Source organism: Lycorma delicatula, chromosome 1 (assembly GCF_047948215.1).
Source record: "Lycorma delicatula isolate Av1 chromosome 1, ASM4794821v1, whole genome shotgun sequence".
NCBI classification, from domain to species: Eukaryota; Metazoa; Arthropoda; class Insecta; order Hemiptera; family Fulgoridae; genus Lycorma; species Lycorma delicatula.
Genome location: NC_134455.1, coordinates 148,291,748 through 148,316,027, shown reverse-complemented (window position 1 = coordinate 148,316,027; position 24,280 = coordinate 148,291,748). Strand labels below are relative to the sequence as shown.

Here is a 24,280-nt window from a genome sequence, read left to right as displayed (position 1 = left end):
TATTTATTTCTCGTCAGACTAATTTTTTATTAAATTAATTTTAAATTAGTAATTACTATAAAGAAAAAAAAAGCAGTTATCTATATTATTTGTTAATTTTAAACATTGGTTAGTGATAGATTCAAACAAGAATTTTTTTCAGCAAATATAAAACAAGAATAAAAAAGTATTTTTTCCTCATATTATAATACAGGTAAAGAAGCCGTTTGGACTTCATACATCGCTGTCTAGATATGTCTATTAATCTGTCGTAATAACATATATAATTTACTACAATGTATGAGATTGCGAATAACTAATCTTCAAGAATATTCTTTTCTCGGACAGTACCAAGGTTATATACATAACTAGGTCTGTTACTTAACTGACTATTAAATTCAATGATACGTCATCAACTCCTGACCTCAGACAGTTCATTTTTTCAATGAGATCTACACAGAAAAGAAGTACATCTTCCGATGAAACATTGACTAATTTTGCCGTGCTTCTCGGCAACTTCAAAAACATCAATACTTCAAAAATGTCATCTATATTTAATTTCATAAACTTTTACCACACTTTAAACACATAACAAACATTTTTATTTTCTCGGCTATAGCGATGTACGCCGCTAGAAGCTATAACTATAACAGAAAAGATATAGATCGGTCAAAAAATATCTAAAAAAATTGATCTTTTTTAAGTTTTATGATTTAAGGAGGCATTTAAAAAAAATTGATTTAACAAAAAAAAAGGTAGATTAAAATAAACTGTTAATAATCTGCGAAAGAAAATTTTTATTCCAAGGCTCCCAAGTAAAAAAAAAATTTTTTATTCAGACGGATGTTTGTGCGTATGTTGGCTTATATTGGGCTTATAACTCTAGACGGCGTTGATCGATTTTTTTCAAACTTGGTAAACAGATATTACCTTCGGGGGAAAGAATGTATTTTTTTTAATTGAAAAAGGGGGTGGGGTTGTTTTGGGCGAAATAAAATTCCAAATCTTTAGTGTAACATTTCAGTAAAAACGTTTTCTTATAAAAGTTGAAATTTTTTAACAAGGTCACACATTAATAAAAATTTTTACTTAATCCCCTTCTCAAAAAATGTATGAATATTTTTCTTTTTTTATATATATATTTCTTCAGAAAAGAAGTTAATGGGAGTCTTTTGCATTTATATTTTCTACATCAATAGGTTTCAAACTACTATAAAATTTTTTGCCCATCCCATTCCAATGGTCTTCGTAACAAAATATATTTTTTTAATTATTAAAAAATTATTTAACTATTTATTTTAAATTTAAATCCAGCTCGCAACTTATCCATTACAATTAAATGTAAAAATTTTAATTATTTGATTGCCCTTACGAATGAAACAAAGCAATAAATTCTCTGAATAAAAAAAAATTAGTCAAAATTTTCACCCCTTCCTAGAAAATTACTATTTGTTTATTTAGAATTATGGTTGACATTGATTTTATAAACGATTTTTAAAAGTTATTTTATTAAATTTATTGTCACCTCTTAGGAATTATTTTCTTAAAAATTAATTTACCCTTGACTTGGGAGCTCCCAAAAAGAAAAAAAAAATGTTATCATAATGTCAACTTTTTAATGATCAAAACATATTTCGTTAAATAATAAAGTCACTAGATATCTTAATATCCCTCTACTGATACGGAGCTCTCAAATTTATAAAAGAAAATCGATTTTTTTTATTAAGTAATTGTAATATCAGGTCTAAGTAATGTGAATGATTATTACATATTTATTTTTAATGTTATATATGTTACATACAATATATATTTAAATAAATATTTACTTATTTATTTAAATATATATTCATATAATGTAACATATATATATATATATATATATATATATATATGTTTGTGTGTGTGTGTATGTGTGTGTGTTACATTATATGAGTGTTCAATTATTATATTTCATAGGCGGAAAAGGCCAGAAAGATTATTCCTGCTCGAAAACAAAAAAATTTGATTTGGACACTACATGACTTCCTTGTACGTCTATAAAATTACATATACACATTTTTGCTGCACTTCATTTAAACTTATTTCATTTGAAAGTGAGTAACGATCCTCCAATTCTTTAATAAAAGTGGACAGATACACAATTACTAAAATATTAGTTTTTATTAACATCAAATATTAATACAATTATTAATTCAGCAATCTTACCTGAAATATTAGGTTAGAGTAAAAGACCCTTGATTACTCTTTAAATAAATTGTTTACCAAATAATCCTATAATAAAAACTGATTATTCTACATGGTAACGTCAAAATAATATTTGTAACCAGTGTACAGGAGTTCACTAAACGGAATAGTTTAATTATTATTAACTTTTATTGATACGACACACCAGAAATCTTGTGCATATTACGCACAAGTGAAAAAAAATTTTCAACAATCACTTTAAATTGAATACAATTCAAAAATTTATTTTATTTTTCTGTTAAATAATTAAATTAAATGATTTTTTTAAATAAATATACAATTTGTATAAGAATTTGCTAAGAAATTCCAAAAATAATTCGATTCTAAATTATAACTTTCAATTAATATTAAATAATCGGATGTTTCACCAACTCTTACTATATGCACACATACGTAATAATGGCTATTAAATTACATATGCACATTTTTAAAAGTACATGAAATTTTATTTTACTAATAACTTCTGATTTTTTTCATTTTTTTTTTTTTTATTGTTCTATTTTGTTGTTTCGTTAATTTTTTTAAATAAATATTTATTGTAATTTTTTTTTACAATCACGGGTTAATAATTATTAATAAATCAATATATTAATTTAAAAAAAAGTTAAAAAAATGAAAAAGGAGATGAAGTCCTATTCAAACCGATGTGCTTTCCCCTTTCCAAGTATTTTATTAATTAAAATTTCATTTGGTTATAACTCCGTAAACAGTGGAAATAAGTACCACTTATGATACATCGTTGTAAAGCTCTCAATAAGGGCCTTTTACTGAAGTTAAGAAAAAATCAAAAATCCAATTTTTTTTTTTGGATTTTAGGTTTAGTTGGACACTTTCGGTTCAGTCGATTGTAATCAAAAGGGGAAGGTGCACAACTAGATGTTACAACATTCTCAAATCCAAAATTTCAATATCCTACGGCTAATCGTTTTTGATTTATATGAGATACGTACATACGTCACGCCGAAACTAGTCAAAATGGATTCAGGGATAATCAAAAATGGATATTTCCGTTGAAATCTGAAAACCGAAATTTTTCGCGTTCACAATATTTCCTTTACTTCGTACAAGGAAATAAAAATAAATAATTGCTTCAATAAAAATTAATTAAGCCATCTCATTCCTAATGATTCAGCAATTTTTTTTGTGATTTATTTACTAAAATCTATGCATTTTGGAAAAACGTTTTGACACAAAAATTTTAATCAAATTTTAGTTTAAAACAATTTTTATATGGATTTTTTTGAGATTTCAAACGGGAGCTGCATACCTCTTCGGTGGAAGTAGTTTATCGGAGATACATTTGAACGGAACATTTCTGGGTACAAGATTTAAAGTAAATAAAAAAAACTTTGAAAATCTTAAGATGGAAGAGGTAAGAATTAAAACTTTAAAAAAGAAAGGTTCCTGGAAGAACGGAGGAACAGGAACTTGCAATAATTGCAAGAACAATTATATAGTATTATAACTCGATTACTACTTCATCATTTCAAACAATTTTATTGTTCATTTTGATAACAATTTTATTCAGTATTATTTTCCCTGTGCTTTTGTGCCAATCAGTTTTTAACAATGAGTGAACATAAACTGGGAAAACCCTTAAGTAGCTCGAAAAAAAATCAGCAAAGTATACATAACATTAAAACAAGGTAACTCTGGAAAACTTCCGTCAGACATTGCTCAGAAAGCAAGTAGTCCAACAGTCATTAGCAAAAAAACAATTTTTAATATAATAAAGAAAAAAAGAATTGATGGTAAACACGTTAGCCCTAAAAAGACTCGAAAGCCTGGGAAAACGATTGAAAAGTAGGACGATTATACTAAAACCGCTACTAAATGCCATGAATAGCGATTCTCAACCGCCGAATTTTTCTAGAAGTACACCACATAATTTTTTTACAATCAATGAGTTTTCGTTTCATGTTCAAAAATAATAATTCTTTATTGATTGAGCACGAAGATATTATTTCATGACGTAGGGAATATTTAAAAGAAATTAAGCGATTTCGTGAGAAGAATAAGACAATTTATTATCTAGTTGAAACATGGGTTAATAAGGGATATGTACGGGAAGAGGTAACGCAAATGAAAATGTGTTTTTGAACGGTGGTTTATGGGTATTCCAGATCTTCCCAAGAGTATAAGATGAAATTAATGGTGTCACTTTTAATCGGTGGTTTAAAAAAATTGTCGAAATTGTTGCTGAAGGATCCGTCTAATAATGCTCCGTACCATTGCCTGAAAAGTGAAAACTTCCAAACGCGTCGACCCAAAAATCGGAAACTGCTGAACGATTAAAACTGAGAATATCGAGATATCTTTAAAGTAGAACTTTTAAAAATAATAAAATCAGTTTAAAAAATATATTCATTATTAAACAGATGAAATCGCAAAATCAAAAAATTGTGTCGTATTGCGTCGTCCTCCATATTATTACAATTTTAACCCGATAGAACTGATATGGGCATAAGTCAAAAGCTACATTGGGAGTAATAACACAAAATGATGTAAAAAATGATGTAAAAATGTTAAATGATGTAAAAAATTAATTGATTGAAGGTATTAATAGAGTAGATGCAAATGCTTAGAAAAATTGCACTCAACATGTAATTAAAGAAGAAAAAAGTCTCGGGAAGCGAGCAGACAGTTTGTGTGAAAATATTATTGAAGATATAGTGATAAATTTTGGAAACGATGACAGCGAGTTCAATAGACAGCAGCTTAACAGGTATTGAAAGAATGCGTTGAAGTAACAAATATTTTTTCTGTTTTACTTGAATGAAATTTTAATATAGCGTAACGTACTTTCTTAAAATTGTTATTTATAAAGTAAATATATAATTTTTTCACAATTTTCTATTTTTTTATTACAAGCTATTTTTACCTCATTTTTTATGTTTAAAATAAACAAAGTATTTTTCTCGGATGGATTGCGTTAAATTAAATTAGAATCATCATACTGTTATGTTTTGGTTTGCTGCACACTTTCGTGAAACAAATTATAGTTAAAAAAACGTTAAGTTTCATATCGTTTTTAATATTATTAATATTCTGAAATTATCAGCTTATCTGTGTTTTGTAATATTGTTTAATAAAACATGATTAAACTTAAGTATGATTTATTTTATGCTATATAATAAACGTAATCTGATTAAATAATTTTAATCGTGAATATTTCAATTAATTTTTTCAGAATGATTTATAATACAATAGGAAATAATTAATCATCAGTGATAAGAATTTTTACTTTTTGACAATTAATCACAAAAATTATCTTTTTTTAACTACCAAATCAACTTTATATTTAATTGCTTAAAACGTTTTTATAATGTGCAAGTGTCATTCACACGAATCGAATGTGATTCATTGATCGACTGAATTCTTTTTTACCGTCTTAAACTTGTCCTTTCGTTTTCTTATTGTTCGTGTTAGTTAAAATTTACTCGTTAATTTAAAAACATGCACCGCACCAGTTAAAGGGAGAATAATTCAAATTTTTCTTGGTTAAAATTTCTCGTGTCAAAGTTTCTCGTGCAGGAAATTTTCATGTCGCTGGCAAAAATGCCTTTTGTAAGAGCTGTGGTATCTGTGGTATAGCCGTGCAGTATCTGCGAATGAAATTTAAAACAACGATTATACTTTATTTTGGTTTTTGATTACTCACAATCAGTTTTTTTCATAATCTAGTTAAGATAATTTTCATTATTAGCTATGAGATTAGTTGATATGATTCATCTAATTACATAATTCTTGTTAACTAATTTTGTTTACATAATTAAACGATCAAGAAAACTTGTTTTTATGCTCATTTGCTCATTATATTATCCAAACAAACGTTTTAAGAAATATATTTTTGTACAATATAATAACATATAGATCTATTTTTTTTTAAATCCTTTTTTGAAACGTAATATATCTAAGAACAGGCAAATCGTATCTCTCAAGATTGTCTGCATTATAGATAACTTCGTGATAAGTACGGAACAGAAAAACTTAATGCCCTCCGTTATTAAGTATCATTCTCTTTTGTCAAAATCGTTTATTTTCTGCCATATTGTGAATTGTTTAAAAGAAAACACAAAATATACCTCTGTAAAAAGGTTTTTTTCGTCCCAGTCTAGTACATCTTGGGTAGATCGTTTTTTTTTTATTCATTATTTCACCATAAATTACTTCAAATAAAAAAATTGCATTAATTTCACGGACGCAAGTATCCATTCATGAACTTAATTAAAAACCTAACAATTTAAACTTAATTCGTTTTTTAACAACAATATAATTACAATATATTCAAAATTTATTATCCATTTTCAGGAACGATGCATACAGAGATTAATTAAAATACATAGATTTTCTAAAATATATTCGGTAGGTTGGTTTTTCTTCTCACCAAAATCCATTATTGATTACTGGCATTCATCATGTTTGGACTTCTCTGTTAAAATCCATTAATTTGGACAAAAAAATAATTAATATAAGACATAAAAAATTATTTTTTCCTCAATGCGGGTGATTTTACTAAATATATTGATGATGTGACTCACAATAGGGAAACGATGATGGATGATTTAATAAGTCTAATATCAAGTAAACAAATGCTAACCATACTACCGTAATATTCATAAAGTAATCGTGTATGGACTGTACATCCTCAGTTCAGTAACTCACCCTCCACAGTAATATTTTTCTCTAAAACGTTTAGCTGAAGATACGTGAAATGCATTAATTTTATACAGGTAGAAAAAGAAAATATATTTAATATAACTAAAAAAAGATATCAATGAAAAAAAATAAAAATAAAAAAGAATCACTATCTAAAGCAAAGAAAGCATTTAATGTAAATGGCAAGTGTTCAAAATCAATATAAAGATGAGAACTGTGTCCTAGTTATCTTTCTCTTCTAAAATTTATTCAGTTTACGAAAACTGTATAAATCAAATTTGTGGAAATCTGTGTGCAACTAAATACTTTTATGGAAATATATTACTTGCTATTAGCCTATATATTAATTAATCATCAGTTCATACTGTATATTAATTAATATCGCCTAATTAAATCAAACTCTAATCTATCTGTACCGTATTGAAACGTTTTAATTTAGATAGACGTTTTTACAGCTGAAATTATAATTAGAAATTTTTTTCGAATTTTTTCCAAGTTCATTCGAAAGATAATCAGTTTAACAACGTTAATTTTATCCCCCTGATATATTGTTAGATGAGATAGCGAATTATATATTTATTTCTTATTCGATCAACACTCCATCGTTTAATAGTAATTCCGTAGTTCAGAGTAGATCGTCAGAGGTAAAAGTGTCTTAATTGCTGATCAGTTACCAACAATTTTAATAAAATATATTTCTCCGATTGGAAAAGCGTCATATAAAATTTTATTTTACAAATTCGATAAACTAATAAGGTTTTTTTATTATCTATTTAATTAAAAGACCTGTAAAAAGCTTTGTTATTAATGGAATGTCAAATTTTCATCTTAGGTGTTACTTTACTCCTCTAAAATCGTTTACGACTGGAAATTTTTATCTTCGTTCTAATTCCAAAAAATGTTACGGCCGAAAATACACCTGTATATCTCGGCTATAAGTTATTTAGTTACATCAAATATTTATGTTATCAAAATTTTATTTGCAATAAGTTAAAACGAACTTGGTTCATCGTCCAGACATAGTCATAGTTTGAACTAGTATTGCTGAATACATTCTACTTAACTTCGTTTTAAACGTAAAAAGGAAACAAACTATCGATGGACTAATAATAAATAAATGTATTATAAAAACATTAATTAAAACTCTACAGATAATAAATAAAAATTAAATGATCTTTAACAAAAAATAACGGTAATAAAATAAAAACTGTATAAATACGGTGTAACTTGATACCCAGTTTATTATGCTTTTGCGAATAAATTATCTAGCTATTACATAACTCGTACTATCATTTTTATTTGTTATTTCCTTTAACTAATTTGAGGTAGTATTTTGACTTTATATAAGCTAGCAGATTTGAGCAATGAGTGTCTGTGAAAATAATGTAGACGCACATTCGTTAGGCCAATATTATGCATTTGTATGTGAATAGAGAAGTTTAAAGAAACAACAAAAACTATTGTTTTGATTAGCTACCGATAGTCACATCGGAACAAGTAAACGATCTTTTTTTAGAGTCAATAAAGCTTAATCAGCAAAAATAAAGACTTGGACAGAAATTTCTAATCTCTTATTACTTCCTACATCTTTAGGTATTAAGTGGAAGTCGATGGAGAGAACGGTGATCCACTGACCGGTGGGTCTGGAGATAAGACTGTAATTTGGCACTTTTTAATATTCATTTAACGGCATTTTAAAAAGATGGAAATTTATTTTAATCCAGGAATTGTGATTGATAATGGGAAATGCCTGAATGCATTATTATCATGATATGTTGATAATTCAGGAATTTGAGGACGCTCTTCAACACGCTGTCCACTAATTAAGCCAGATATGTAAGGAGTACAAATTTTGAAACACGAAGCTAATGCTCTTTGTGGAACGCACTCCACTTACTCAAGAATAATACAAAATTATAAAGTTCTCGAGCAGTTTCTCATTTTAACTACCTGGGATATGACATTAGCTATGATTATATCAAACAAGAAGAAGTAAAGGTTAAAAAGTTCCAACAAGTTTTAAAATAATAGACACGATCGTTCGAGACAAGGAAATGAAAGACACCGAGTAAAGATTTTATAAAACAATGCCTACTCAATGCACCGAAGAAGTGAATCTTGGGTAACGTCTGGAGTAGCTGCAGAATTCAGATTGTCAAAATTAAATTTCTTAGGAGAGTGAAGCATTGCACACGTAGGGATTTAATTATAAATATAAGAGTAGAATTATAAATCTTCAGCGACAGCACATTCAAAAATTGGAAGTAATATATGGTAAGGATGAACCGAGACAGAATTCCTCCACGAATCTTCTTTTCCTCCTCGGCTGGAAGGAGAGATATAATAGGGCAGGTTCAGAAAGAGATGGAGGCCGGCCTCTGTGGCGCGAGTGGTAGCGTCTCGGTCTTTCACCCGGAGGTCCTGGGTTCGAATCCCGGTCAAGCATGGCATTTTTCACACACGCTACGAAACACTCATTTCATCCTCTGCGGAAAGAATTGCTTGACTGCGGACTCGGAGGTTAAAAAAAAAGATGGAGGTGTTAAATGTTGTGAACACGGAACTGGCGTTCGCCTAACTCCTGCTGGAAAGAAAATGAAGAAGAAATTGATTGCGTATATAAAATTAATTGATGCGGGTGTAGTTTATTTATAAGCTACTTAATATAACATCGTCTTAATATATAATGATTAAAATTTATAAAAAGTAAAATTATATAACGTAAAAAAATAGTTATTCCTTAATTTTTTTTCAGCACTGCATTCCCTTACTGTAAGTTAAGGATAGAGCAAAAAGGTTATAGATAAAATAAAATAATATAAATTTCTTTCGAACTCAAGATAAAACTCTTTATAGTAAAAAAAAGAAATAGATAGAATTTACGTCATTTAGTCCATCCAATTTCCTTAATGTATCTTATCAGTTTTATTTTATTTTTATTTCACTAGTACATATACATATACAAACACTTTTGCCATTTCTTACCGAGATATTTTTTTAAGGAAAGTCTGATTATTTTATTGAATATGTTTTTATAGAACCATCTTCTTACCTTAATCAATTTCACGAATGATAAATAATTTTATCGTTACTTATCCGTTTGCTGACTTCGTCGAATTTAATTTATTATTTACTTAATTTCTTTTCATTTAATTTAATTTTTTAATTAATTTTATTGAAAGTTTTACCAAAACCTTTTACTTCTGGCTATTAATCTATCTGAACGATACTTATCGGTCAGAATATGTTAAGAGGAACAGAAGTTAATAATTATCGCATACAATTTTGATGGATAGTACATTAGTCATTAATCGATAACGTGTAAAGAGAAAGAGTACACCATCTACTGAATAACTCGTAGTCTAAAAATATTTCTAGTAATCCCAACTCACGCGTGCGTGCTTTGGTAATGCAAAAAGATACTACATATTTCTCTTGTAGAAGTTGGTGAGTTGGTGAAGGGATGTTTGGTTAAAATCCGTAACTACAAGAATTATTGTATAAATATAATGTTTCATACATAGGAAAAGTAATCATGAGCTTGATTTATAGAATAGGTTTTACTTTGAAAAATTAACAGTGTAATACAATTAATACCTCAAACCCTTTTGTGGAATATATTTTTACTGTATTATAATCATTCACAGCTATAAACATTACTTGATTTTACCAACGTTAACATTTCTGTTAATTGATTAGATGCGAAAATTTATACCATTACACAAAGCTGATTTTGGTTTGTACGATTTGCGATGCCGGTAGAACTGACATTGCCCTAAAGCAGTAACTTTTCTCAATACAATCCAGTTTGATTGTATCATAATCGTGCTCAACCGGTTGAACAAGTATTGTATGCAGTATCTTTTCTTCTTGGAATATTACATGAAATGTTAGTGCAAAATTACAATTATACGAAAGAATATATCTTTATATTATTCCACTTTGCGCGATTTAAAATATCTTTATGCAATCTATGTTATGCTGTATTTATCCAGTACTATTAAGTGGTAACTAACCGGGTTGGTCTAGTGGTGAACGCGTCTTCCCAAATCAGCTGATTTGGTAGCCGACAGTTCCAGCGTTCTAGTAAAGTCAGTTATTTTTACACGGATTTGAATACTAGATCGTGGATACCGGTGTTCTTTGGTGGTTGGGTTTTAATTAACCACACATCTCAGGAACGGTCGAACTGAGACTGTACAAGACTACACTCATACATATCATTCTCATTCATCCTCTGAAGTATTATCTGAAAGGTAATTACCGGAGGCTAAACAGGAAAAAGAAAGAAAGTACTATAAAGTGCTAAAGCAATCAAGTAAGTAAATAAATTTGTGTCTGTGTGCGTGTGTGTATTTGTGAAATCCAGTAATTTGCTACAAATGAATGTAAATAATTTTGCGATAATTCGTTAAATATTCAGAAATATCGATTACAGTATTCAACTTTTAGTATTTAATTATGTCAACACCTTTTTTCTTTTGAAACTGGATTTTTAACTAGCATCTCAGTAATGTTTCGGTATAATGTATCAGTTATTATTAATGTACAAATTATTTTTACGATTAAATAATTTACCTTATCTACAAATATTATAATTATTAACGCATCATTTCCTATTTTAATTTTTGATAATTAATTGAGATAAATTGATTTTTATAAATTTTGACCGACTTTTTATAAGTTACTTTTTATTAATTTGACATTTTTCTGGTATTGCTACTTCCTAACGAGGGAACAAGAAGGGCCGCCTTCTTGGTTATGACAACAGATCGTTAAAGGAGGGAAAAATAATTAATATGAAATATGAGGAAATAGAAAATCGTATGATGTCTGACAGCACAATTCCCGAAACTGGTAATGGCTGCAGGAGAATCACAAATACTAAATAGTACATGCTTTCTCCAAATTCAGATGTATCTAATATCTTATTCATGAAAATTCAAAGTATTTCAGTTTTTGAAGTCCACTGTTCAATCTCAAAATCGGTTACTTATTTTAATTTTTCCTCAGTACCATTTTGGAAGTTCATATGTTTTATTCCCTTTCAATTAATTTAAATGTATTCAATTACATTTTCAGTCTTTAAACTAACCAAATTATTAAATGACTTCAAAATTCTTTAAATTCAGATAGGTGAATATTTAATCAGTTTGGTTAATTATTTCGATTTAATGATATTGTTTACACAATTCTGTGTGACAAATATTGCAAGAAAATCCTATATTGTAACCATTTTTCAAATCGTGCTTACAGATTTATCTGATACCACACAAATAGGTTTCGTATAATTTTAATTTTCGTTTTGGAAAAACGGTGTTACAATCCGTCATTTGGTTTTTCAATTCACTAAATTCGCATTGTTAATCGCACGAATAAGATAAATTGTGTGACAATTAATTTAATAAAGTCGGGGTAGCTGTTACAGAGTTACTTTGTTCGTAACTAACTGCGTTCTAAACTGTTAAACGCATAAACCTACTTTCGCAATCGAGTAAAATAAATTCTTAAAGCTGATAGAGAAACAGTTACGGGGGACGGTCGCCTTTTATCCGACGTCATTCTGACGTTCTGACGTCACAACCAAGGGACCATACAGACATTATTGCAAAGTACTCGTACGTCACAGCCTAGGGGGGCCGGGAAAAAAGGCTAAGAGCTTATCTGTCATTCTTTTGAAAAGCAAGGATTCGATAAATTTATATCTGATTCGGTCCTCAACAAATTATTAATTACACGGTTAATTATAAAATTAGCTGCTTGCTATATTTTTCTTCTTATTAAAATTTAAATATCTCACTCAGTATTCTTTGAGCGATTAAAAACCACATCTACTTACTACGTACAGCAAAGATAAATAAGCTTAATATTGTACTTTGAATTCTTTGCTTTAGTATTTTTTTATTCAATTAACCGGAATACAAATTGTTATATATAAAAATATTAAGTTTACTCTTTCTATCGATGGGCTACCATATTTATGAAGGCAGCTTCCGTATAATAACAATAATCACGACTACCATAAACCAATATTGAGAAAATGCCCAGTTTATCGGAAAAGTAATTCAGGAAAAACGTTTTTCTAATTTTATTAATATTAATTTATATACTTACTAAAAGATTTTGGTAAAATTCCTGACGGATAGCTATCGGCTAGAATTTATAAAGTAACTTTAGAAGCGAGAACAAGCTATTTTGTTGAATTCAGCCTGATTAAATATTATAAGTACTACATAAATAGTGAAAAAAATTCCTTTCGGCACGCCGGAAGGCGGAGACAGAGTTCACCGTTGCTAAGTAGAGTATAAAAAAGATTTCCACCTTAAGAAAAACTTCAAATTTACTCAATACGACAATGGTTGCATGTGAAAAATGTTTCACATGTTTAGCATACGACAAGCCCTATCTTCTTACAATTCCAGCAACATTTTGGTCATACCTTGCCGTAAGGGTTGATCATATCAAAAATTGTTTCAGACAAACGTTTTAGATAATGTCTAGAGGACTAGCGACCACTTTAAACCGATTCGATACTGTGCCTATTAAAGGAGGTATGATTCTTTTTTGTCTTCGATACCTCATTTTTTCCACCCCCTTGGCCAATGGTTGGTGATATCAAAAAACTTTACCTAGATAAGTTTTAGGCTCTTATCCAAAGAATAATAGAAACTTTAAATGAATTCGATATTTTACTTAATAAGAAAGTTATAGCGATATTTTGTTTTTTTCGAAAAAGCCCTCCCATTTCCTCCCCCATGATCCGATTTTGGTCGTTAACAAACTCGACCGAGATTTTGGGACGAATTATTTTTAAGGAAATATTTGAAAGTGATTGGCGCAAAATTACGGCAGTTATCGTGTCCACAAAAAAGTAAAATATATATATAAACTTTTGGACTGACGGTGGTTTTGGGGTGTGAGAGATGTGAAACGCGAAGATATGTCGAAATTTTCCGGAAGTCGAATCATGGAACCCATTACAATAGGTAGCTTTCTTATGAAATCTACCTAAAAAATGGAATATCGGATAGTTGTAAAGGATATCAATTTTCGCATTTATAGGTAGAGACCCAACTTCAAGGGTCCATGTTTCGGAATGAGTTTCCATTTTGTCATATTCCTCAGTAAGAAATTTTATTCTTTGACTAACTCTACATTACTTCTAACGTGTTCACCTCTTGAATCTTTTTCAAACTACAAATTCAAATTACTTTATCGATTTACTATGCGTATATTGTATTTATGTTCAGGGAACAAAGTGCATGTTCCTTCTATAATAAGACATATAAGAAATTATCAGGATATATATTTGCTGTTGAAAAGGACTTTAAAGGGTAAAAGAAAATTTAACCCTTTAAAATCTAAAGAGAATTTTGCAAACTGAAATAAATTTTGAAAAGATATGTTAGAAGAATTTTTTCCTAGTAAAAGTCTTGAAGGAAACTTTATAATTTTATATATATATATATATATATATATTTTTAAAGCGTTTATAATTATATAACTATTATTTTTTTAACTGCATTATTACTTTTTACATGTTTTTCTCTACAGAAAATTTTGTATGTAAAATAATTCTTATAAAATGATTAAATTAGGACAGCTTAAGTTGTGATAAGAGATAATTAGGTAGAAATTTTATCATGTGGCAATTATATGAATTTTGATAAGCGTTAGGACTAATGTTATTCGCCAGGTTACCGGCGATAATAATAACTGAACTGCGATTGTTATCAGAAGGGAAACAATTTTTAGGTAACGTTTTCGGTAAAATTTTTTTAAAAAAATAAATATTTTCGAAAATTTTGTAAAAATTTTTTAATTTTAACGTTAAACGTTGAAAGTTTTAACTTAACGTTTATGAAAGAGAAGAAATTCTTCAATTTGCAGTGTCATATCGGTGATATCATGATAAGAGAGGAAATAAATTTGAATTGACAGAATCTAATAATAACTATTACACGAGCATTTGCTTAATATGTTATAAATCCAATTGTTTATAAGAATACGACTTTTTCTTCCAACAAGTTGGTATATGATAAAATATTTTCGACTCATTATACCTTGAGAAAGGTAAAAGCATAGGGTGCGAGTTCTTTTTCGGGAAAGTTTTGAGGGCTTTAGCATTGTTTGATTTTCAGTCACCAATAGTCACTTCGGCTCGCATGAATATAACCATAAAATTTTGCCGTATTATACCATTCAGAATTCCGAAAGTCAAAACTGGTATAGGTTAGCAGACGTTGGGAATTTAGGTGTCGGCGAATAAGTGTGGCATTTCCAGTTTTATGTTATTATTCATCCTTCGGAGGACCATCTCCCTTATAAAGGATGCAACGCTTAAAGGGAAGAGCTTATAGACAAATTTAACAGATAAATATTAAAGAATCAATAAATTCGATTCAAAAATCGTAACAAACGACACGCATAATAAAAAATGAACATACACTACAGAGATCATTTACGAGAAATTCATTCCTCTATGAATTTTCAAAGAAAATGATTTTTGATTATTTTCCGGATTTTCTTTTCTACCGACAAAAAAGCTATTATTTGGTACAAAATTCAACGTATTAACCGTTACAACCGAAAAATAAAGAACATTATATTAAGAAACACCAAAGCCGCAAAATGCTACAAGGCTTCTAGATAATGGTTCACAGATTCAGATCGGTTTATAAAACTTAAACAAAAACGATCCGAATTTGAAACGTTTAGGTAATTTAAAATTTATATAAATGAATTGCTACCCTGAGTTGTACGAGCGTAAAAGACTCAAATTAATACGAACACCGATTCATTTTTATTTTCTTCCATAAAACTAAATTCAACCCCGAAGTTCGCTTAAAAAAGACAAGCATTCAGTCGAACTTTGCGACGAGTGTGTTTCACTTGTTCGTGAAATGTCACTTAAAGATAGTGCCAGATCAAGTGGTTGGCACCTATCGACAAAATGTTAAAGGCTTATATTATCTAAAACTTATCAGTTCAAAAGACAGTTTTCGTGAAAAGGTTTTGTCGTTGCTGTTCTCGCTCGCAGCGCAACAGGTGAATGCATTGACTTTTCATGTTATCTGATAATACTATAATATTCTTATACAATGCTGTATGCGTTCATCCCATTTTCTGTATATTATTTGGTATCTCGGTAAAAATCTAAATTAGTTGGCAGAATTCTCTATTTTAGGTTACGATATGACCGAAATAGATTTTTATGTTTATAAAAGGTGTTTTAACTCCGAATTGTAGTATGATTTTTTTAACTAATTTATTTTAATTTTTTTCATTTATTTATTTGCTTATTTTAATTTCGTTTTATTTATTACTAGATTTTTTCGTTACGTCACAGTTCAGGTGGGAGCACCCCATCTGTGTAGTATTGGTTTTCCTTAGTAAGTTAGTATGTGAAGGACATACAATATTATTTATTAAAACAATTTTTTTTCTTATTTTATTATTATATACCAATGTCACTTAAATTTAAGATTAAAATTTATGTTTTTATGAGGGTTTAGTTTACTTTAACCGAGTAGCCATTGGATTTACTATTATGCGCACTGTACTTTTGCAATGCGTATAAGACTTAGTTTGTCAGAAGGCATGCATTTATTTGTTTTTTGACATTATCTATCTCAAGTCTTTTTTACGATTGTGACTCGTATAAAAATCTGAGGTACAAAGGGTCGAGTCAGATTTGTTACTTCTGTGATTAATGATCGCTGTTCAGCCAGCACCTAAAATGAACAGAGTGAAGGTGTCACTTGTAGAGATGACAATCTCCAGCATTTCGGTAGGCTTGACTACGACTGTACAACAGTACGCTTGGCTCGGTGAAATAGCTAACGGGAAACCAAACACTCCTCGCTTTTCTTAGTAAGTCTGGGATTGGATGGTTCTTCCTTGAGAATCGCCAAGCCAGTTTCGGAAGTGATTTTATCTCACGCCAGGTCTTTAGAACTATAAATAAGAAAGAAAAATAGTTATTGCATATGTAGTTCAAATTAATACGTAAAAACAATAATTTTATGAAATATTAGTTTTAACTACGCGATAATAATAAATGAATAAAATCGGTATCAACAAAATAGCAGTTTTAATGATGGTAATTTATAAATACAGGTGAGTTACCCTGACTAAAAGGTCAGGGTGAGTAAACACTGATTTAAAAATGAAGTAAAAAATACAATATATAATTTATCTAAGTAAATTTTTATATTTAATTACAACAAATGTAATGCCATTTGGGGTACTTCATTTTTTAAATAACATATCCGACAAATGTCCTCCACCAGTTTTTATTCGATGTTGTACATCGGCACAACGGTTCGGTTTTACATATTTGTTTATGTATAAAACGACTATGGAAAAAATCAAGTTTTCCTAATCGGTAACTCTATTATTAAAAAACCATTACAAAGTAATATTGTTACTGAAAATGAAAATATTTTTATCGAATTTTAAATTAATTGAATTTTTTTCTAGAACACGTTTATTCAATTTAAAAAAACTAAAGCGTAATAAGGTTCCTTGTAGGCCGAAATCTTTTACTCTCTAACGTAAAAATAGTTGTGTCTGGCGTTAAAAATCTGTCTGCACATCCACCATACTTAACGGTACGTAAAAAAGGTCATCTAAGTAAATTTATGTTGTCTTCTTTCTTTTTTGGTATTCGGGAGATATTAACCGTTTTGGTTGTCCACCCTTTTAAATTCTTAACAGAAAGTTCAAATTACCTTTATTTTTCTGAATAAAAAAAAAATAGAATTGATGTTTCCTCGAAACTAAAGTAAATCTACCTGTTCAAATTAGATAATGATCTATTACAAGTGAGAACACTTTCAGTAATGTTTCATGTAAATATTAATTATACTCGTAATAAAAGCCAAACTTATTGCACTGTATTACAAAAATGACAATTTTTAGTTACAAAAGAAAAAACTACGAGTACATTGTCGTTCTTCAAATATCGTATTTAAATTAACATCATTATTAACAGAGAAATCATCTCTAATTGGGTGCCTCTTGTACCTCATGTGTTCTACGTCCATTAAAGCCATATTGAAGACTGAAACAGTGTAAGGCAAAAAATTAATATACATTTTTTTTTGTTTTGAAAGAATTATCATACACACGCTTTCTAACTCAGCATGGTAAACAAAGAATATCATTACTGTTAATTATTAAAAACTAACACAATTACTTCCCTGTTCTAGGAGGACCAGCCTATTCCTGAACCAAAAGAACACGGTAAGTATTTATATATAAGTCAATGTTATCCCTAAGTGAAAAGCAAATTTTTTTTTTTTTTTTGTAGATTATTCACTGCATAATAACCTATTATTAAAAAGCGATTACTGACAATTATTTCCATAATTTTGAATAATTATGAAATTAATTTTTCAACACAATGTTTATCAGTTCATCATTAAACTACATTTTTCTGCTAATCATCGTTTTTTATTATAATATTGATAAATTACGGTGTTATTTATTTTGTACTTCTTTTATGCTAATAAGCTGTGTATATATATATCGCAATAGTTATGACGCTACTAGGCTAACTAAAAAGATGATAATTTTCTAACAATGTTCACATTTTTACTTCTTTGTACGAAGTAAAGGAAATATTGTGATCGCGAAAAATTTCGGTTTTCAAATTTAATTTTGACCATCCCTGAATTCATTTTGACTAGTTTGGCATGAAGTCTGTACGAACGTACGTATGTACGTATGTATCTCTTATAACTCAAAAACGATTAGCCATAGAATGTCGAAATTTTGAATTTAGGGCTTTTGTAACATCTAGTTGAGCACCTCCCCTTTTGATTGCAATCGATTGAACCAAAAGTGTCCACAAAAGCCCAAAATCCAAAGTAAAACTGGATTTTGGGCTTTTTCTTAACTGCAATAGTAAGTCCTCATTGAGAGCTTTTTAACGATATATCGTAAGTGGTATTTATTTTCATTGGTTCCAGAGTTATAGCGAAATAAAATTTTAATTAATAATATATTTGGATCTTACAAGGCACATCGGTTCGAATCAGACTTTATCTCCTTTTTTTTAACTTAAATATATTGATTTATTAATAATTATTAACCTCTGATTGTAAAAAAAAAATACTATAAATAATAATTCAACATTAAAAAAAAATGAAAAAATATCACAAGTTTTTAATGAAATAAAAATTTACGTACTTTTCATTTTTTTTTAAATGTGTATATGTAATTTAATAGGCGTACAAGGAAGTCATGTAGTGTCCACATTAGATTTTTATAAAAAGCTGCATTCAGCTGTGATGATTACTATATTGCTAGTTGTCATAGTGGTGATCAGATGAAGGTGCATCCAAGATCACATAAAGAGATTTATAGTTCAAATAGTAGTAAAAGTAGTCTAAAGAAGAACATTGAAGCAGAAATGTTTTTAATATTGTTTAATATGTTTTTGATATACTTTTAAAACTTTCAGACTAATTGCATCAATGAAAACCAATTGAATTATTAATTTGATTATAACATTAAGAAAAAGTTTGTTAATTCAAAATTGAATGAAATGATATCCCCGACTTATTTAATTATGATTTACTCTTCAGACTGCCAAAGGAGGAGAACAGTAAAAAGTAACTGTAAAAAACCCTTACAGAAGAATCACTTAGTTCATCGTATGGCGTTAATTTGAAGATAAGACTTTTTAACTCTAGCTATAAAAAATATAATGTAATTATTTCTGATTCAATCTGAAATTTTTGTTTCCTACTTTTATGATCATGATAATATATGATAAATATATAATGAATGATTATGATTATATGATAAATATATAATGAGTATTTCGCGACCCCTAACCCAATAAAACCTAGTTAAAACTTATTTAGCTGTATTGATAGCCAAGAGTATGAATATGCATGTATGAAGTGTACAATCATACAGGTGAAGCAATTTACGGTTTCAACTTGATGCGTACATGCTCCTTTATAATTTGGTCTGTTTGCATAATATACGCCGTGAAACCGTTACGTTCGAACATCCATATGATACGTTTGAACACATCCTGCTCTCAGCAGTATAAAAGAGGCGTAAGGGATTGCAGAACGTCAGTTTAGATTTGAATGCGAAGCGTGCGTCTGGTGCCTTTATTTAAGTTTTTAAATAGTTTCATTGAAAATAATAATTGAAATTTCGGTTTTTTAGTGTGCGGTAAAATGGTGTAAATGTTTTTCTTCTTTTTTTTTCAATTAGTCTTAAGCAAAATGGATATACTTGTGAAAAACTAAGTGAGCCACCTACATCCAGTGAATCGATTGGTAAAAAGACAAGATTGTACAATGACAATTATTTAAATTGTGGTTTTACCCCCCTGTATGGAAGCCACAGTGCCCTGTTTGCTTTTCAAGTCCTCTTCGATGAAAGCATGAAGCCATCAAAATTATTCGACACTTGGAAACTAAACATTCGGATCATAAAAGCCAACTCTTGGAAGTTTTCGAAAGAAAATTACATAATTTGAGAAATAAACAAGCTTCTATTTGTAAATCAAGCCTTCTTTTTTCTGTTTAGCCTCCGGTAATTACCTTTCGGATAGTATCAGAGGATGATATGTATGATTGTAAATGAAGTGTAGTCTTGTACAGTGTTAGTTCGACGATTCCTGAGATGTGTGGTTAATTGAAACCCAACCACTAAAGAACACCGGTATCCACGAACTAGTATTCAAATAAAAGATAAAAGTACACTTGAAGCATCTTATCTCGTAGCATTAAGAACAGCTAAGATGTCTAAATCCCGTAAAATAGCAGCAAACCTCATATTGCCTGCTGCAGTCGATATGATCAGTGTTTTAATAAGAGTGGAAGAAGCAAAAAAATTGAAAAAAATTTCTCTTTGTAATGACAAGTATCTAGACGAATCTAAATATGGCTACCGATGTTCGCGATCACATAATTCAGCAAGTGACTTCAAGTGAATTTTTTAGCATTCAATTTGATGAATCAACAGATATAGCAAACATTTCTAAGTTCTTATGTTCTGCGAGATATGAATGCGATAGGGACAATTAATCAAAAGTATGTTATGAAAATCAATACACGGTCATGCAACAGGAAATGTCTTTTTGATGTTTTTTATGAAGCTCCTAAAAATTATGATATAGATTGGAAAAAAGGTACGGTAGTATGTAGCGATGGTGCAAAAGTTATAACAGGAAAGAACAGTGGATTTCTGAAAAAATTAAAAGATCGTCTTATACCTAGGGCGGAATGTACGCTGTGCTTCCTTCAACAGACATGCTCTTTCCACAAAAATATACCGGAAAATCTCAAACAAATTCTTTTTAAAGCTGTAAAAATGGTTAACTTTATTAAAAGTCGTCCATTACAAAGGCTGTTTGCTAAACTGTTCGATGAAATGGGAAAAAAGAAAAAAAAATGTCTTCTTTTCCATACAGAAGTCAGACAGTTATCGCGGGGGGAAAAGCGTTAACCTGGTTATTGGAATTGCGAAATGAACTGATAATATTTTTCCAGGATAAACAAACTCCTTTCTCAATGTTTTTACAGAATAATGAGTATATGTTGCTGTTGACTTACTTAGCTGATGTATTTTCACATTTAAATAACGAATTTGCAATATCGTGATAAAAACATTTTATAAATGATAGACGAAGTCATGTTTTTCATTAAGAAGCTTGATATCTGGATTATTCGCCTTCAAAAAAAAGTTTGATATGTCTCCGCTCACTTCTGGCTGTTTTGAGAAAACTCTGTATAAAGAAAGCACTATTATTCACCACAGTTTGGATAGAATGAAGATTCATTTGCGTGGGCCAAAATTTCAGTGGGCGGAGTATTTCCCTGAAGATAAAAATAATTTCTCAAAGAAATGGCTACTTGATCCATTTAGTAAAAACACTGTTACAGCTTTTAATTTACCGGTTGAGATTCACACCAACTCATCGAAATGTCTGCAGATAAAACGTTACAACTACAATTCACATCTGAAAATTTAGATACGTTTTAGCTTCCTCGTCGAAGAGAAAAAATAAATTTATTCACAAAAGCATTGACAATATTAATCCCTTTTGCCAATCTTACCTCTATGTAAAGGGTTTTTCGTTTACGGTTGCGCTGAAAACTAAATATAGGATTTATCTTTTATCAATTGAAAACAATTTGCTTTTAAGTTATTTTCTTTACATGTGTACTTATAAATGTAAGTATAATGTTTATAATAAATGATTTCATTATTGTTTACATCTAAAGTTTTAGGCTAATTTTGCAACCCCCTTTCATATCACCGCCGACCTCCAGGTTGAAAAAGCTGGTGTAGATGTTTTTTGGATGGCATAATTATTTCTTTGTCACTGAAACTTCCGCCCCCATCCATACAGCAATCGTTACGTAAAAGTAAACTAAGAAAATTTAACGAGTTAAAAAATAAAATAAAAAGGTAAAATGTAAGTAAAATATTTGTTAATAGTTCCTTTCACAAATTTAAACATGAGAATTTCAATCTTTTAATTTCATTGCTGCTTTCTACCAGATTTAGAATCAGATGATTTGACTGTTTGTCAGTTCTTGCTTGGCGATTTTTAATGTAAGCTCTCATCTTAATTTTCTGTTAACAAATTTTATGCTTGACATTCTTTATAATTTGTCAAATGATCTAATCACAATTCTCACATCAAAAGAGTAGATGTAGATCAATTTTAACCTGGCTATTCAGCCAGACTATGGACATTAAGGGTGTTTAGTTACTTTAATGGCCATATTAATGGTAGCAGATCAATGTATAACATTTTTGATTAATCTTCTCAATCCTTCAGATTTACCCCTGCAGTTTGATATTATGTTATCGTTTGGTTCTAAATGAATAAGAACCAAAGGTTTAATAATTTGCAAATCAACAGCAAACAAGTTGCTGTTCAGGTTGAAACAGCAAACAATTTTGAAAAACTTGTAAAACTCCCTACTTTTAGATGTGGGTGATGCATTACCAAACCTTCTAGATAGAAAATTGTTCCTAACCAGTCAGCACCATATTTAGAGAAAAACAGGATGAAATTTAGATATAAAGAGACTCAACAGACTAATCGTGTTCGCTCATTACAGTCAGAGATATTCTCTCTGAATTTGTCACTCCCATTAATGAATCTTTATAATTATCTGACTTACAATACAAATAAATTTAGAGCATAATAGTCTACGACACGACTGCTTGTTTATTTTATATTTTTAGCTTAAAGGTAAATAACATTGAAGAAAATTGTATTCATAAAAAAAGTTTTGTGCAGTTAATACCAAATAAATATTTTTGCAATACAAATTTTAAAATAAGTTGTTAATTGTAATTGTATAAAGTAAAGGAAGTATTGTAATCGCGAAAAATTTCGGTTTTCAGATTTCAACGAAAATATCCATTTTGACCATACCTGAATCCATTTTGACTAGTTTTGGCATGACGTCTGTATGTACCTACGTACATATGTATCTCGCATAACTGAAAAAGAACTAGCCATAGGATGTTGAAATGAGATGTTGCATTTAGGACAGTTGTACATATAATTGTACACCTCCCATATTGATTGGAATCGACTGGACTAAAATGTCCAAATAAGTCCAAAATCAAAAAAAAAATGTGGATTTTGAACTTTTTCTTAACTGCAGTAATAAACCCTGATTGAGAGTGTTTCAACAATATATCACAAGTGGTACTTATTTTCATTGGTTTCAGTGTTATAGCCAAATAAAATTTTAATTAATGAAATATTTGGTTCTTACAAGGGGAAGGCACATAGATTCGAATCCAACTTCATTTCCTTTTTTGTAACTTTTTTTTAAAATTTAAATACATTCATTGATTTATCAATAAAATTATTAACCTCCGACCGGAAATAAAAATGAAAATAAAACAGAAATTATTATATTAGTGAAATAAAATTTTATGTACTTTTCATTTTAATTCAAAACTTTTTACAGAGGTTAATTTCTTTAACCTCTTTAAAAGTTTAAACTTTTTATAAAACTTTAAAAGTTTAAACTTTTTATAAAACTTTAAAAGTTTATAGTTTAAACTTTTTTTTTAAAGTTTAAGAAACTATAGATATATCAAACCAATGTGTGCATGTTTACGATTCTGACACACTCTCACTTATTCCAGATAACTACTTGAGCGACGTGAAACAAAATTAATATATAAACTAATATAAAATTCTGATAAGAACACTACAAAAATAATGTGATACAATGTGGTGTCCACCGCATTGCAATTGTGTAACTATCCACTTTATTGAAGAATTGGAGGATCGTATCTCACTTTCAAATGAAATAAGTTTAAATGCAGCAAAAAATGTGTATATGTAATTTAACAGGCATACAAGGAAGCCATGTAATGCACACATTAG

General features: G+C 29.2%; 1 protein-coding gene across 2 annotated transcripts in view; it reads left to right on the top strand.

Moving 5' to 3' along the window:
• LOC142324005 (sorbitol dehydrogenase-like) overlaps positions 1 to 24,280 on the top strand; it is a 51,339-nt gene that overhangs the window by 1,276 nt on the left and 25,783 nt on the right. The window contains exon 2 of one of the 2 annotated variants that reach the window (XM_075364552.1): positions 18,096 to 18,129. The exons of the other annotated variant lie outside the window; for it this stretch is intronic. Within the exon in view, the coding sequence (XP_075220667.1) occupies positions 18,096 to 18,129 (34 nt within the window). The remainder of the gene's footprint in view (positions 1 to 18,095; positions 18,130 to 24,280) is intronic. 2 annotated transcript variants of the gene reach the window in all.